The following is a 14,912-nucleotide window of genomic DNA, read 5'->3' as shown; positions in this document are numbered from 1 at the left end:
TTTCTCACCACGGAGGCTCTGGCCTTCACTATTTCTGCACGTTGAATCTTTAATCTACTGATATTGAACGGATCCAGGAAGTCATTAAAACAACTCTGATTTAGGCCCCGCCTTCTAGTCATTGCCGATCATTAATCCATATTTGGAGGAGGAGAGATGTTGGACCACGTGTGAGAAAGCAGAAACCAGGGATTCTATATTTCATATCCAACCCGATTTGAGCGCAGTAGAATTTAAACTGTGGTTAGCATCTTAGCAATTAGCAGCTAGCATCATCTCTATGAGTAATTTTTATAGAATGTCAGTGTTAGGCACTGATAAGGTTTGACTTTTTTAAATCCCTGTAAGATGAAGCAGAATAAGCCCTCCTGGCATCTCCTGACTCTCTCTCTGACAGCGTCTTCTTCCCTCAGCAGCACCATCCACACTGAAGGTTGTTTGTGGTGCAACCTGCTAACTTTCAGTTTACCTATGTCCTGTGGCTCTTTGTGAGACAAACAGATCTGGTCCTATCCTGAAATATATAAGGGGATCAGTCCATAACCAAACGCAGACTGAATCAGAATCAACCATCCTTTTTTAATTTTTTTCTGGAGAAATCTTGTCCTATTTTAGTGAAGATTTAATGTTTTGTGTTTCTATCCACAGCCCAACAGTTCAGTTACAGCCCTGTACCGTAAGGGCCCTACTGCAGCAGGCAGAACCAACCCAGCTCAAAATGAAGGCACCGTAGTTTCCCCTGGAGGCTGGTTCATTGACAAAGGCAGAGGCCCCACGACACGACCCGTCTTCATCGACCTTTCGAAAGACGAGTCAGTGGACACAGAAGCAAATGTACGTAGTAACTGAGGGCAGCATGTAGCCTGGTTGTACCCTGATGGTAACCTGATGGAAACCAAGTAATAACATGATGGTAACCCAGCGGTAACCCGATGCTAACCTGATGGTAATTAGGTGGTAATGCTAACTTGATGGTATTTTCATTTCCATTCAGTTTATTTCTTTAGCTCCAGTCTTCTGATATCACTTTCTAGATCCAGTTCAATCAGATCTTCCAGAACGATTAAAGGTTCAGTTTTCTATCTAAGTAAAACCAGCTGATTGCATCCAGTCATTGATTCTCTGAAAAAACAGCTAGAGACAGTAGATATTAGATTGAGTCTACAGCGATCCCTCACAGTGAGCCTGACAATAACTAGATGGGAATCAGATTTAATCTGATGCTACTCTGACGGGTATCCTTAGGAGTTGGTATGTTTTTTTAACCCTTTGGCAGCGCCACAAACCACCATGGATCAGGTAGAACAAAGATCTAATGAACTGAAAGCTCCCGGGGTGTTTGGTAGGTCAAGTTCAGACGAGGAGACATCAGATGTTTTTTTCTTTTATTGGCTCTAAAATCCTGACTTTGAACAATTCCTGCATTTTGGAACAAATAAAGCTCATTAATAATAGATCCTCAATCAGTGTTGATTTGGCCTTTGGCAGCGGCAGCTGCTGGTATGGAGGAACCTGTTTGGAACACCTTGGGGATCAGAGAGCAGCAGTTAAACTCCTTCACCTTCTGCTGTCTCAATTTCTACACAGAGAGGTGCATCCCAACTGGAGCCTGAGACGAAGAGGTCAAAGAAGAGGTCAAAGAACTCGGCCCATTCTGCAGACTCCCAGGGAGTGATCAAGAATAAGAAAGGTGAGCATACCTCACTGAGCAGTGTGGACCCGATCCACAGGCAGCCTGAACCTGTGGAGGAGGGGGCCAGTTGGCGTGTTCTGGTTTTATTAATATGTTTAATGCAAAGTTGTCTGTAGGCAGAAGGATCTAGGTCTGTATTTTGTGTTTTTATGCTGACCCTGTAACACAGTATTTTTCACAAGACTTTTTCAAACTAGTCACAGAGTATGGGAGCAATATTGTTGCAGAATTATTGCAAATGCGTCAGTTGTGTTGTCTGCATCTAGATTTGGCTAGTCATACTCAACAATGAGATATCTTGATTATAATTCCAGATGTGTGAAACTTTCAATGATGAATCAGGCGATGCCATTTAAGATATTTCTAAAGGCATTTTGACTCTCCAAAATGTGATTGATTGATATCTTGAATTTTTATTTTCACTAGTCATAATATAATATCAGATATCTTAAAGTATCATTTACGATGTTCAAAATAAATTTTTTCCAAGTCAAAACTTTTTCTTTGATATCTTAGAAGTAATTACGGATGGTCAGAAAAGCTGATTTTATGATAAACTGCCGCAATAAGCCTGCGAGGCTGCGCTCAGGGTAGCAAGTCAGGATATTACACATACGAATCCTCTCTACGTATTTGCCGATCTCACACGGCAGAAGTGTAGCAAAAATCACGAGTGTAAAGAGAGGCAACAGATAAACTTCTAAGCAGGCTCGGACTGTTAATCACTAAATACAGATTTATGGATTCTTTTTACACATTTGCAAATATATTACACACAAGTTATTTTACATATTTGCAGATACTCGTACAGAGAGACAAATCTCCTCACTTATTTTCAAATCCCACTGCACACACACATTTAGATACAGACACACAACTCTCCACACATATTTGCAAATAATTTTGCAACGGTATTGCTCCCATAACCAAGAACACCAGGTGGCAGCACTGAGGGACCACCAAGCTGAAGGGTCCCTGGAGGGCCCAGTTAGAGGTCCTTGTTTCTATGGTTACTGTAGCTGAAAGCTTCACGGTCATCTCCTAGATGGTGTTCAGCATGTTCTCTCGCCTCCTAACTTCTAAAGCACCCCCATTCCCCACCAGGCTGATAGTTCAGAGCATATTTGGTCAAAACATCAGACTTGTTTTGTTGCATCTAAAGATTATATTTCTTTTTTTTTTAAGCAAAGTCCAAGTCCCCAGAGCTGCAGTATCCCCACCTGAGGTTTGAGGATGTCGGGGGTAATGAGGAGATCCTAACGGTCAGTGCCTTCACCTTCTGCTGACCTTCTGCAGGGCATGGTCTTTAATTCTGTGTCTGATGTTTTACTGCAGGAGGTGTGCAAGCTGCTGGTTCATATGCGCCACCCAGAGGTCTACCAGCACCTCGGGATGGTTCCTCCCAGGGGCTTCCTGCTGCACGGACCTCCTGGCTGTGGGAAGACCCTGCTGGCCCAGGCTGTGGCTGGGGTGAGCCAGGCTGCAGAAAAGCGATGTGTCCGTCTGGGAGCTGGGTTCATTTAGCAGAGAATGAGAGGCTGTGGGTTTGTGTTTCAGGAGCTGCAGATCCCCATGCTGAAGGTGTCTGCTCCAGAGCTGGTATCTGGGGTGTCAGGAGAGTCGGAGCAGAAGCTCAGAGAGCTGTTTGAGCTGGCTATGGTAGCGCTGCTTCTTCTTCTGTTCATGATCTGAAATGGTGAGAGTCAAACCGGTGACCCCTGACCCTTCCTCTGCAGACCTCCAGTCCATGCATTGTGTTCATCGATGAGATAGATGCCATCACGCCTAAGAGAGAGGTGGCTTCCAAAGACATGGAGAGGAGGATCGTGGCCCAGCTGCTGACCTGCATGGACGGTAGGAGAAGGCGTCTTTAGAACGTGCTTCTAGAGAGGAGCCTCATGCAGTGATAAGCAGCCATTTTCTGAAAAAACAGTTTTCTCTTATATCAAGAAGATGTTTCCAGAATATAAAGGGATAAAAAATGTTTCCATAATGCTGAATATATTAAAAAAAAAGGATTATTATAACAATTTATTGTTCTAGCTATATTAAATCCTGACTGAATAACCAAAAAGATTTTCTTACACATTATTAAACGTATTTATAAGATAAAACAAAACAGGAACCTTTTTAGGTTACGGAATAAAAAGAAGAATAAAATATGTAAAACATTTATAATTTTTAATGAACAGAGATGTAGAACAATCATTAATAGACTGGGTATGTCGCTCTGATATACTGTCAGACTATTTTTCACTTTCATTAATGAAGTGGACACTAACAGATTTAGCTCTTTGTTTAATCTTAGGCTGCAACTAACGGATTATTTTGCAAATTTATTAATCTGTTGATTATTTTTCTGATTAATAATCAGATAGGCAAAGGTTGCAAGGCAGCAGTGGGTAGCACTGCTGCCTTGCAGCTATAAGGTTTTGGGTTCGATTCCGGGCCCAGCATCTTTATGCAAGGAGTTTGCATGTTCTCCCTGAGCATGCGTGGGTTCTCTCTGGGTACTCCAGCTTCCTCCCACAGTCAAAAACATGACTGTTAGGGCTTCTCTAAATTCTCTTTAGGTGTGAGTGGGTGCATGAATGGTTGTTTGTCTCTGTGTTGCCCTGTGATGGACTGGCAACCTGTCCAGGGTCGACCCCGCCTCTCGCCTGTAGACAGCTGGAGATAGGCACCAGCACAGAAAGAAATTCCCTTTTGATGGACATTAACAGTTATCCAGATGGAACCGGTTTTAATCTTACAGCTAATTGACATTAATTTTAAGTCAATTGTTTGTGTTCTAGTTCTAAGAGTTTGATGAATATCACCGTAGCAACTCAGTGACGTCTCTTCATCTGGGTTTCTTTAGATTTGAACAGTCTCACAGTGACTGCTCAGGTACTGGTGATCGGCGCCACCAACAGGCCGGACTCCCTGGATCCGGCCCTCCGCAGAGCCGGCCGGTTTGACAGAGAAATCTGTCTGGGGATTCCCGATGAGGGCGCTCGGCTCAGGTAAGAATCTGAAAGACAGAGCGACTGGCAGCCAACCTGCTGCTTTGGTTCAGTTTTATTCAGCTTATTGGTTAATGAATCTGGCTGCCGGTTGGTTTAACCGTGCGGATGATTAAAGCGTCTGGGTTTCCTTTGCCAGGATCTTGAGGACCTTATGTCGGAAGCTGACACTGCCCGCGGATTTCAACTACCAGCAGCTGGCCCGGCTCACTCCAGGCTACGTGGGAGCGGACCTCATGGCTCTGTGCCGGGAAGCTGCTATGGCTGCCGTGAACCGGGTTCTGCTGGAAACCAGGCCATTGGCCCAGACTCCGCCGGACTGCCCTGAACAACCGTCAGGAAGTCCGGAGCAGATGGAGGCTGTGACTGATGAGGTTGTTAGAACTGAGCAGGTCCGTTTGGCTCCGTTCAGCCCGCATGTTTTAGGTCAGACTCTGGTTGCTCTGAGGGATGATGTTCTTTATTTTAGGAGGGAGAACTTCAGCAGCTCCTTGGCATATTGAAGAACACGGACACGCTGTCGGAGCAGGAGCTGGCTGGACTCTGCATCCTCATGTCCGACTTTCAGGACGCTCTGGGCCGGGTTCAGCCTTCAGCCAAGAGGGAGGGCTTTGCCACAGTACCAGACGTGACCTGGGAGAACGTAGGAGCTCTGCAGGACATCAGGGAGGAGCTCACCATGGCAATACTGGTAAACGCCACCTTTCCCAGATTCCATCTGCTCCACCTGTTCTCTCTGGGTCTGACACATCTTCTGTCCCCATGGCGGCTGTGTGTCCTGCAGGCTCCTGTCCGGTCTCCGGAGCAGTTCAGAGCCCTGGGGCTCAGCGCACCATCTGGGGTTCTGCTGGCCGGGCCTCCAGGCTGTGGGAAGACCCTGCTGGCTAAGGTGAGCATGAGATGGAGCTAAGCAACATGCAGGGACTTCCTTAGTCACACAGAGTATATGCATCGTTTTAAATAAAAAATAAGAATCATTTCCTTTCCCATTGAGTTCCGTCCCAGTGTTTACGGGGATGGACGTCTGTGTCTTCAGCAGGCGTAGAGCTAACAGAACTGGCAGCGTTGCGAGGCAAGGGCTCAAACATGTACGGCTGGAAGCCTTCTACACCAAACCAAGCTTCTGCCGCCCTGGCGTCCTCTTCCACAACATCTTCGTCCCCGCTTTTCTCCTCTAAAATAAAAAATGGATGACGGAGGAGACTCATCCACGACCTCCGACACTAAACTCTCCTCCTCTTGCATGTTTCCTCTGTCCATAGCGTTCCTTGACAGTGTTGTTTCTAAGTCACCAATTTAGTGCTTCTTGGTCCCAATGGAATTTCCCATTGGGAAACTGCTAGCACTAAGTTGCTAACTGGTTAGCAAGATGCTTCAGAGAAACCAGCCACAATCAAAATGCTTGCAAACCTTACGCCACAACAATCCCGCCCTCTTGATAAACGACCATTCACATTCACTTTATTCACTCGTGTAAAGTCGTGCTCCACTCGGGAAATTCGGAAATGCAACGGTTGGAACAGCCGCTTCCCTACGACTTTAAGGTCTCACTTTGTTCTCCTCTTCTCTCTCCTGCAGGCAGTGGCAAATGAGTCAGGCCTCAACTTCATCTCCGTCAAAGGTCCAGAGCTGCTAAACATGGTCAGTGTGTGAAGAACCTTAGAGTTCCTGCCCTGTTCTTCTCTCTCCGTTTTTCCCAGAACTAATGCTTCACACTGCACACGATTAAGCAGTAGAAGCAGCTGCTTAACAAAGTCAATGGCTGACACGCATCAATGAGCATCAAAAGGTTCAGCAGTGTCTAGAGCAGCTGAATCACGATGAAAGATCAGTTCCTCTATTTTAGTAGAATAGAGGTTTATAGGATTGCTCTGAGCAGAGGTTTTTAAAAATGCTAAAAGAATTTGTTTTCTAAATAGCATTGTATGTCTCTGTCAGCAACCATGTCTCTGACGTGGTTGCTAACAGCTGGATCTTTGCTGTGTGCAGTATGTGGGGGAGAGCGAGCGAGCCGTCCGCCAGGTCTTCCAGAGAGGACGCAACTCTGCTCCTTGTGTCATCTTCTTCGATGAGATTGACGCCCTGTGTCCTCGCCGTTCAGGCCACGAGGTGAGGAACACGCGTCGGTTCTGCTGCCTCCGCCCTCTTATCAGGCAGCAGGGCGGTAGATGCTTTATCTGGTTTCTTTCAAATCTCTAAAAACACTGAACTGTTTGAAATGTTTTTGACTGAACGAGATAACCTCTGTCCTGTCTGTCAGGTTAGACACATTATCATCCCCACAGCTTGACCAGCCGGTATCTGAGCGTACATCTCTAACTTGTTTTCTGCTTGTCTTCAGTCAGGAGCCAGTGTGCGGGTCGTCAATCAGCTGCTGACAGAGATGGACGGCTTGGAGACGCGAAAACAGGTCTTCATCATGGCTGCAACCAACAGGCCGGGTACACCATCCGTTTTTGTCAATATTTCACGTGCACCTCACTGCTGCAGAACCAGCTCGCTATCTCCAGTCCTAACTTAACTTTATTTATAAAGCATTTTAAAACAGCCACAGCTGCCAGAAAGTGCTGTGCATATCAGGTAAAGTTAAAATTGGATAAAAACAAGATAGAGGTTTAAAGGAATAAAACAAGTATAATAAAACAAAATCAAATAAAACCATTTAAAAAAAGAACAATAAAACATCAACAATCTAATGCTGTGTTAAAAGCCAAAGAATAAAATTAGGTTTTAAGACGAGTTTTAAAAATAGACAGTGAAGAGGATTGTCTAATGCGGACAAGGAGCTCATGCCACCATGTTGGAGCAGCAACTGAAAAAGCTGCTCCAAAATTGCCTGAATGGCGTAACACGATCTCATGTTAAACCATGCAGGCGTTCAGTCTGCACTGATGAAGGTTAACTTGTTCTTTGACCACTCTTTTCGACTGCATCTAAAATAGTAAATACATGTCATCTCCAGATAAACAAGGATAGTAGAACTTGGGAAGCTGCTGCAGAACCCTACAGTAGAACCCTTGGACTCCCTACAAACTTCATACCCCGACACACACACTGCGTATCACATTACTCCACATACTTTCTCAGTTGTTTCCCTAGCAGATGTTTACTAAAGTTTAAATCGAATATTCAGAACCAGATTGGTTGCGTGTAGAACTCTGGTTTAAAGTTTGTGGTTCATCTAAGCTTAGCTCCATTAATCTGATTGGAGAAAGGAAGGACGATGAATAGAACCTTTAAGCTGATTGGCAAAATTACACCGCTCTTTGTAATATTTAAGAGTCAAATCCTGATTAAGAAACCCATTTCAGGTTTAAGTGGGAGGGGAACTAGATGGGTTTCCATGTGTTTGGGAATGCACAAATCCTGTTTGCAGACAGGGTTTTTATGAGCTCACGAAAAAACGTGCCATTGCAGTGTTTCCATCAAAATAGAAAGCCAAAACAACATGGCATGCCACCATCCTCCTGCTACTTCCTGCAGCCTTCTCCGTGTGTTTGGCCACTAGTATCATCTGGTTGTTGATCGTCGGACTCTTGTTATGTGAAAACGTTTCCTTTGCAGATTTTCCAAATAACGCACTTTTGATTTGACCAAAAAAGGGATGCATCTCAGTTTAGGAAATTAATGTATTTTATTTGTGCAATTTGGTTGTCAATGGAAACACAACTACTGGTGTTCCAAAAAAACATGCTTGATTTAATTTCTTCACATGCAGAGAGTTTAGATGCACCAATAGACAGGTAGGCGGCAGTGGGACTGGGAGCATCAGTCTAGAGAGGTTCTCCCACCGGTTGCTACTCTGGAAGCTTAATTTCCCTCTGTTTGTTTGACCCAAACCATCCCTGATGTTTGTTAGTGAAAGCTCTGTTTTCCCACCTTGAAGCTTTCTCTCTCTGGTTATTTTCCTGAAAAGAGATCACTCAGGACAAACTCTTTAAATAACACCTCATAATGTTTATGTATTAAATAACCAGGAGACAGGACAACAGATTCTGACAGAAATTATAATCTTACTTGGATCAGAGAAGTTGCTTAGAGTTACAGAAACCAGCACTTACCGACCGGGGTTAACATCTCATGAAGTGGCCCTGAATAATATTTTATACAACTCCTCTGCCACATCATTGCATAATTGCATCGTCACATTTTAGCAGATGGTTAGACATCCAAGGCTCCAGCCTTATCAAAATATTACACTTTGTTCTTAGCTGAAGGAAGCCGCTCTCATTCCATTTTCAAATACTGTAATTGCCATAATGAAGATGATAACTGTATATCCTGACAGAGGAACAGGCCTTATTAGATAAACTTCTTGGGAGAACATTAGTTTTGACTCACAACAGGCAGGTAATATTGGGTAATAAACTCACACATCACCAATGATTATAATCCTAACATGTTGTACAATCTTATCAACTCACATGTTATCGTCTGATCCCCCGGCTTATCATGATGTCGTGACTCTTCACTTATCTAAGTTTGTTTATTTTTTTTCCAGACATCATTGATCCTGCCGTCCTGAGGCCTGGGCGCCTGGATAAAACCCTATATGTTGGGCTGCCGTGTGCCGCAGACCGCCATGCCATCCTGATGACTGTTACTAAGGTAACTAGATCTGCCGTATTTTCTGGAGCCACTCTATTTAAAGCTTTAATGATAAACAATAAATCGTTATATGGATCCTAACATGAACAGGAAGCAAGTCCAAAATTGAAGGCGATAAATTAGTTTTAATTTACGATGTATGGCAGTAGCCTGGGGAGGGTGAAATAAAAGCGTCATCCAAATTCTTAAAAGATAAAAGCAGTTTTGCTTTGGATAAAAGAGAGTTTATTAAAGTTGTTTTTACCAAGCCTGGCCAGCCAGACTAATTTACACGGTGTTGACGGCATATCAGCCTGGAGAGGAGAAGAAGAGCCCCATTTGAAATGCAGGACTAACAGAGTCAAAAAGGTTAGAATCAGAGGTGTCAAGTAAGACATACTTTTTCACTTTTACTTGAGTAAAGAGGTCAAGTTGATGCTTCAACTTTTACCAGAGTGTTTTTAGACTACAGTATGTGTGTACGTTTGACACATCTGGTTTGAAGCAATCAGATGATTATGGATGAGATCAAAAACTGCCCATTGTTGAAATTTTAGCAGATTTCAACTTTTCGGGAGTAATAAAGGGCATCAATAAAATACTGCTCTGTTGGAGCTGCAATCACTGCTATGGTTACAGAAAAACACAGTTGGATTATGGCCCCGCCTCTCGCTCCATGATTGGTGGAGTATTGAGCCCAGCCAGAGTAGGCTTTACCAACAGCATTGATGTGTTTGTGGAGTATAATATCTGCATGGATACTGACACCAAGGAGCTGCCATTCTTCAGCAAACAGTGGGTCCAGGTGGTTCAGCAGGTCCTTGAGTCCAAACACTAGAATATACGTTTTAAGATTTAGGAACTTCTGAGCTGTCACCAAGATATTAAATGGCCTGTACTTATGTTGCACCTTTTTTCAAGTCAGCAGACTTAACCAAAGCGCTTTACACTACATTCACTCACACACTGATGGTGGCAAGCTGCATTGTAGCCACAGCTGCCCTGGGGCTCACTGAGGCCCACTGACAGAAGCGGAGCTGCCATACTCTGGCGCCACCGGGCCCTCTGACCCACCATCAGTAGACAATGCAGGTGAAGTGTCTTGCCCAAGGACACAACGACACTGAAAGTCGGAGCCAGAACCGTCAATCCTTCGATTTTAGGGCAAACTCCTACATCCGACGCCACTGTCGTCCCGATATGAGGTCTCAGGGAGCTGTTACAGTCTTTCCTATCAGCTTATACATGTGGCTAGAATAGAATAGAATAGAATAGACTATTATCCCTTAAGGGAAATTTATTATGGACTCCAAAGTGTGTAGTGCATAGTAGTACCTGCCATTATAAACATTAAAGACCAGCTAAGGACTCACACACAGCCTGCATACACACTCAATAATAAAAATATTTTTAAAAATCAGTAAATAAATCTCCTTTTATGCAGATGACTAAGGGATTGGAGATGGGTATAAGAAAGGATAACTGCCAACAAAGACATAGGTTTAGGTGTCTGGGTTGTGAGTGTGAGTCAGTGTGAATAAATGTAAGATATGTATTCGTTGCTTGTCGTCACTCGCACATTCATCTGACACCACATGTTCCAAGTTACTAAATTACAATTTTGCATCAATAGAGCATTAATCTAAAACTCATAACTTTGGGATTCGTCCCTGTTGTAAAGTTGTACCGTGTATTCCTGACTTCTAACCTTGTTTTCCTACAGATGAAACATCTGTTGCATGGATTTAAAAGTTGAAAACAGGGAACAAGTCTGACATTTACTGACAATGACATTGAAGCATACGTTTTTATTGATGCCACACTGCTGAGAATATAAATGCAAACAGCACAGGTGAAAGAACAGAGCCCTGAGGGACTCCATGGGAAAGATAGAGCCACCCAGATCCTGGAACCAGAAACTGGTGCTACAGTAGCATCGCCTTTCTGTCGGGCCAAACGAGAGCATACCGAGCGCAAGTACATGAGGCGGTGGATTTAACTACAGCGTGAGGAGCGCTACTCTACAAGTGTTTGCAATAACTTTGCTGAATAGTTGCTAATGTCACAACTTTAACCTGGTAAAATCATAAATGCTTGTACGGCAAAAAGAAGCATCCTTGCTACTAGAACTTTGTCCATATTGGCTGCTTTGCTTGTCTCATGGTCGTAGTCTTCCTCTGCTTTTATTTTCGGTGGACTTTCGTCTCCGTTTGAATAAATCTGACGCACTGACAGAGCTGGGAACTGGCTCCTTGTTCGTTGAAAGCAGCGTTTTAAGTTCCAGCTCCTGTGTGGCTGAAAAGGACTAATACCCCTTTCCCACTGGCTGAAAAACCTGTTTAAACTTTGGAACAATGGGCTTTTAGTGGCAGTGGGAACAGCTCACTGATGCGTGTCTACCCGGATCAAACGACTCAGCAAGCGACCCGCGATAAAATCTGATCGCTCTGATCGCCATGCTGTGGGAACACCAGAGCCGGGTTGACCCACTAAATTTCATGATACCATTGAACGCAAGGTACGGACGTCAATACACCGTGCCACTCGCTTCTGATCTACCAAGCAGAAACAACTCTGTTATAATTGGATTAACATGGACCAGCGGGATTATTATTTCTGTTATCTGCCAGAGGGATTCAGTCAGATAATAGAGAGAAACAATAAAGCACACTGACTATGTCCTGGCTTCCTTCCATACTGCTCTCCATTGTTTACTTCCCTGATTTCTGTTGCACTGCTGACATCATCAACGCTAACCTACGTGATGATTTCACCAGACACGCAGCAGCAGGGGAAAGGAGGCCATGCAGCTGCCAGCAAGGGGTTAGACCAGCTTTATTAGCCAGTTGGAAGGAAGCTGATTGTCGGCGGGTCGACCATGTTTGAAAAACATGTGTTAACCCCGATAATTTCAGTGGGAAAGAGGCTTAAAGAGGTTCTGGTCATTATGAGAGGAAAACAGGAAGGTAAACCAGTTGAGTGTGACAGAACTTTGAGCTCATGACTCAAACCCAGGTGGTGCTGAAACCGTTTGAGGTCCGACCTGGGAGGATTTACCAGAGACACTGGGTTTCAGTAAAGTAGCTTAAACTCTCAACTAGATAAGATCCTTGGATGGTTCCTAACATCCAGGTCTAGGTCAGATTCTCCAGGCAGACTTTGGTTCCCTAGGGGTTTTATTTTTTGCACCCACTGTGTCTCAGTCTAATGCTCCACCTGTGTTACAGGGTGGGACCAGACCTCAGCTGGAGCAGGACGTCCGCCTTGAGGACATCGCCTTTGATGAACGCTGTAGTTCCTTTTCGTAAGTCCCTGCTGAAAACACCAACAACTTCTAACCAGTCTTTCATTTTAGAAGCGGATCAGAACACTATGTTTACTGCAAATTCAGGCTTTGGTTGAATGAGCCCATCCCCCATGTTTTCAATGTATGATGCTAGCTTAGTTGTTGGCCTTCATTAGAAGCATATAGGTGAGTTAAGGCCAGAACGCACCCAATCAGATTTTGCATCCGATCTGACAGAAAATTGTGTTGGACAATTTTATGCAAGATGGCAGCGTAGCTCTGACTGAGATAAAGCCCAGGTCTATTTTAAATTCAGCAGCAATTTCATTGGTCTGACAGGAAGAGAGATGCGTTACAAAGTAAAACACATCCGCTTTGGGGGAAAAAACAAAATCTGTTAATCTCACAGGGAAAGAGTCAGTTTGGAGTCGCACATTGCGTTTATAGAAACGTATAAGAAAAACTAGTATAAACTTCGCAGATCTCTCTCTGAGAATCACCTCTCTGCCTCAGTCAGCATAGAAACCGCCCCACAGCGTTTACTGCTGTGTTTTTCGTTTCTTTAGACGTAGATCTCATTATGTTTTTATTATATAAACACTCTCTATCTGTTCTGGCTCTAGATGCTGCACAGACTCGTTAAGTAGAGCATTGCTTTATAGAATGCACATAAATGATTTTATTAGATGTTGTAAACTTAACGATTGGGATTAAACTCATACGTTTTTCCTACAGTATAATAATAAAGTATTACAGCTTCGTCCTGCAGTGTGTTGAACATTAAGATATTTTAGTTTGAAAACCAAAGATTGTGTCCTGCAGTTTTTATTTTCTGTAAGAGTTTCAAATTCTCATTGGCTAATATCCCTCCCTCCTTGTTTCTCCTTCCAGAGGAGCTGACCTGACGGCGTTGGTGAGGGAAGCGTCTGTAAACGCCTTGAAGGTCTTCATGAAGTCCCAGCTTTCTGGTAACTTGCTCCCCCTCTGATCATTAAACCTCCTGATCATTTTATTCCTGTCGTCTTAGAGCATGTTAGAGGCTAACCTTTTTAGAAGGAACTGTTTTATTGTTTTTTAATGTGACTTCCTCATGTGGTCGGCTGCTGACAGATTCTCTGATATCATCAGATGGTTGAAGTTTTTTTCCCATCCTACACACAGGATGTTTAAACAGGAAACTGTTTAGTTTTTGAACTTTGTGTTTAAACCATATTTAAAGCTGCTTGTTGTTAGGATAAGGACTTTACCTTTGCTGCTGTTTTCCTCTGCCTGCAGGTCAGACCCACCCCTCTGGCTCCACAGCCGATATCAAGGTCACCAAACAGAACTTTGAGGATGCCTTCAAGACCATTCAGCCATCCGTGTCCAAAAAGGTGAAAGTGTTTTATCAAATCCTTTGGAGATAAGCTGCTGTTTTTAGAGCCCAGCGGGAAGCTTTCTCTGTGAGGCTCTCAGACCTGGCGGTACTGTGGTGCAGTGGTTAACTCGATGGCCTCACAGCAACAAGCTTCCAGGTTCCTGTCCTGGATTCAGCCTCTCTGTGTGGAGACTGCTTGTTGTGCCCGTTTCTGCGTAGGTTTCCTCTCAGGCTCCTCCAACTGGATGATGACAAATAAAGCATCATAGAGCTGCTGTGACTTTCCCCACCCTTCCCATTAAAAATGTAAATTCAGTTTATTTCTATAGCACCAATTCAGACATAGAAAAATAAGCATAGAAACAAATAGCAACTGTAAAGCTTCACAGGAAACACAGCAAACGAGCTGTGTGTCAGAGGATAAAAGAGAGCACATCCAGTATGTCGCAGTCAGAGAAACAGGACTACACTGAAAAACAGGCCAAGCTCCAACATCTATAAACAAAGGTGTTGATGGCAGCATCACAGCTGATATTTCTCTCCAGGATGGAGTCACAGCCAAACAGGAACAGACCATATGAAGCTACTATGAGAAAAAGCAGAGAGAGCAGAACGTTAGAGATTGAACTAACAGATTCTGCAGAGTGGGAGAATAGAGATAGAATGATCAAATAGGGTCCTCCAGTAGTCTAAGCCTATAGCAGAATAACTATAGAGATAGCTCAGGATAACCTGAGTCACTCTAACTATAAGTTTTATCAAAAAAGGAAGTTTTAAGCCTACCTTTAAAAGTAGACAGGGTGTCTGCCTCCCATTCTAATTTTAGAAATTCTAGGAACCACTAGTAAACCTGCAGATTGAGAGCGAAGTGCTCTGTTAGGAACATAAGGAACAATCAGATCTCTGATATAAGATGGAGCTTGGCCATTTTAGGCTTTATACTGTATGTGAGAAGGAGGATTTTAAATTCTATTCTTGATTTAA

The 14,912-nt window shown here is 43.7% G+C and overlaps 1 protein-coding gene across 1 annotated transcript in view; it reads left to right on the top strand.

Annotated features, from left to right (window-relative positions):
* Window positions 1-14,912, top strand: part of nvl (nuclear VCP-like) — a 24,703-nt gene that overhangs the window by 7,330 nt on the left and 2,461 nt on the right. The window contains 16 exon segments of the mRNA XM_015381361.1: window positions 649-834; window positions 1,588-1,690; window positions 2,879-2,955; window positions 3,029-3,352; window positions 3,430-3,547; window positions 4,554-4,698; window positions 4,838-5,090; window positions 5,168-5,389; window positions 5,483-5,587; window positions 6,277-6,339; window positions 6,688-6,807; window positions 7,040-7,139; window positions 9,200-9,306; window positions 12,513-12,589; window positions 13,463-13,539; window positions 13,847-13,944. Of these exon segments, the coding sequence (XP_015236847.1) occupies window positions 649-834; window positions 1,588-1,690; window positions 2,879-2,955; window positions 3,029-3,352; window positions 3,430-3,547; window positions 4,554-4,698; window positions 4,838-5,090; window positions 5,168-5,389; window positions 5,483-5,587; window positions 6,277-6,339; window positions 6,688-6,807; window positions 7,040-7,139; window positions 9,200-9,306; window positions 12,513-12,589; window positions 13,463-13,539; window positions 13,847-13,944 (2,175 nt within the window).

The sequence above is a fragment of the Cyprinodon variegatus genome, unplaced genomic scaffold (assembly GCF_000732505.1).
Source record: "Cyprinodon variegatus isolate N-32 unplaced genomic scaffold, C_variegatus-1.0 Scaffold232, whole genome shotgun sequence".
Lineage (NCBI taxonomy): Eukaryota > Metazoa > Chordata > Actinopteri > Cyprinodontiformes > Cyprinodontidae > Cyprinodon > Cyprinodon variegatus.
Note: the sequence above shows the minus strand (reverse complement) of the source record. Positions and strands in the feature narration are given on the sequence as shown.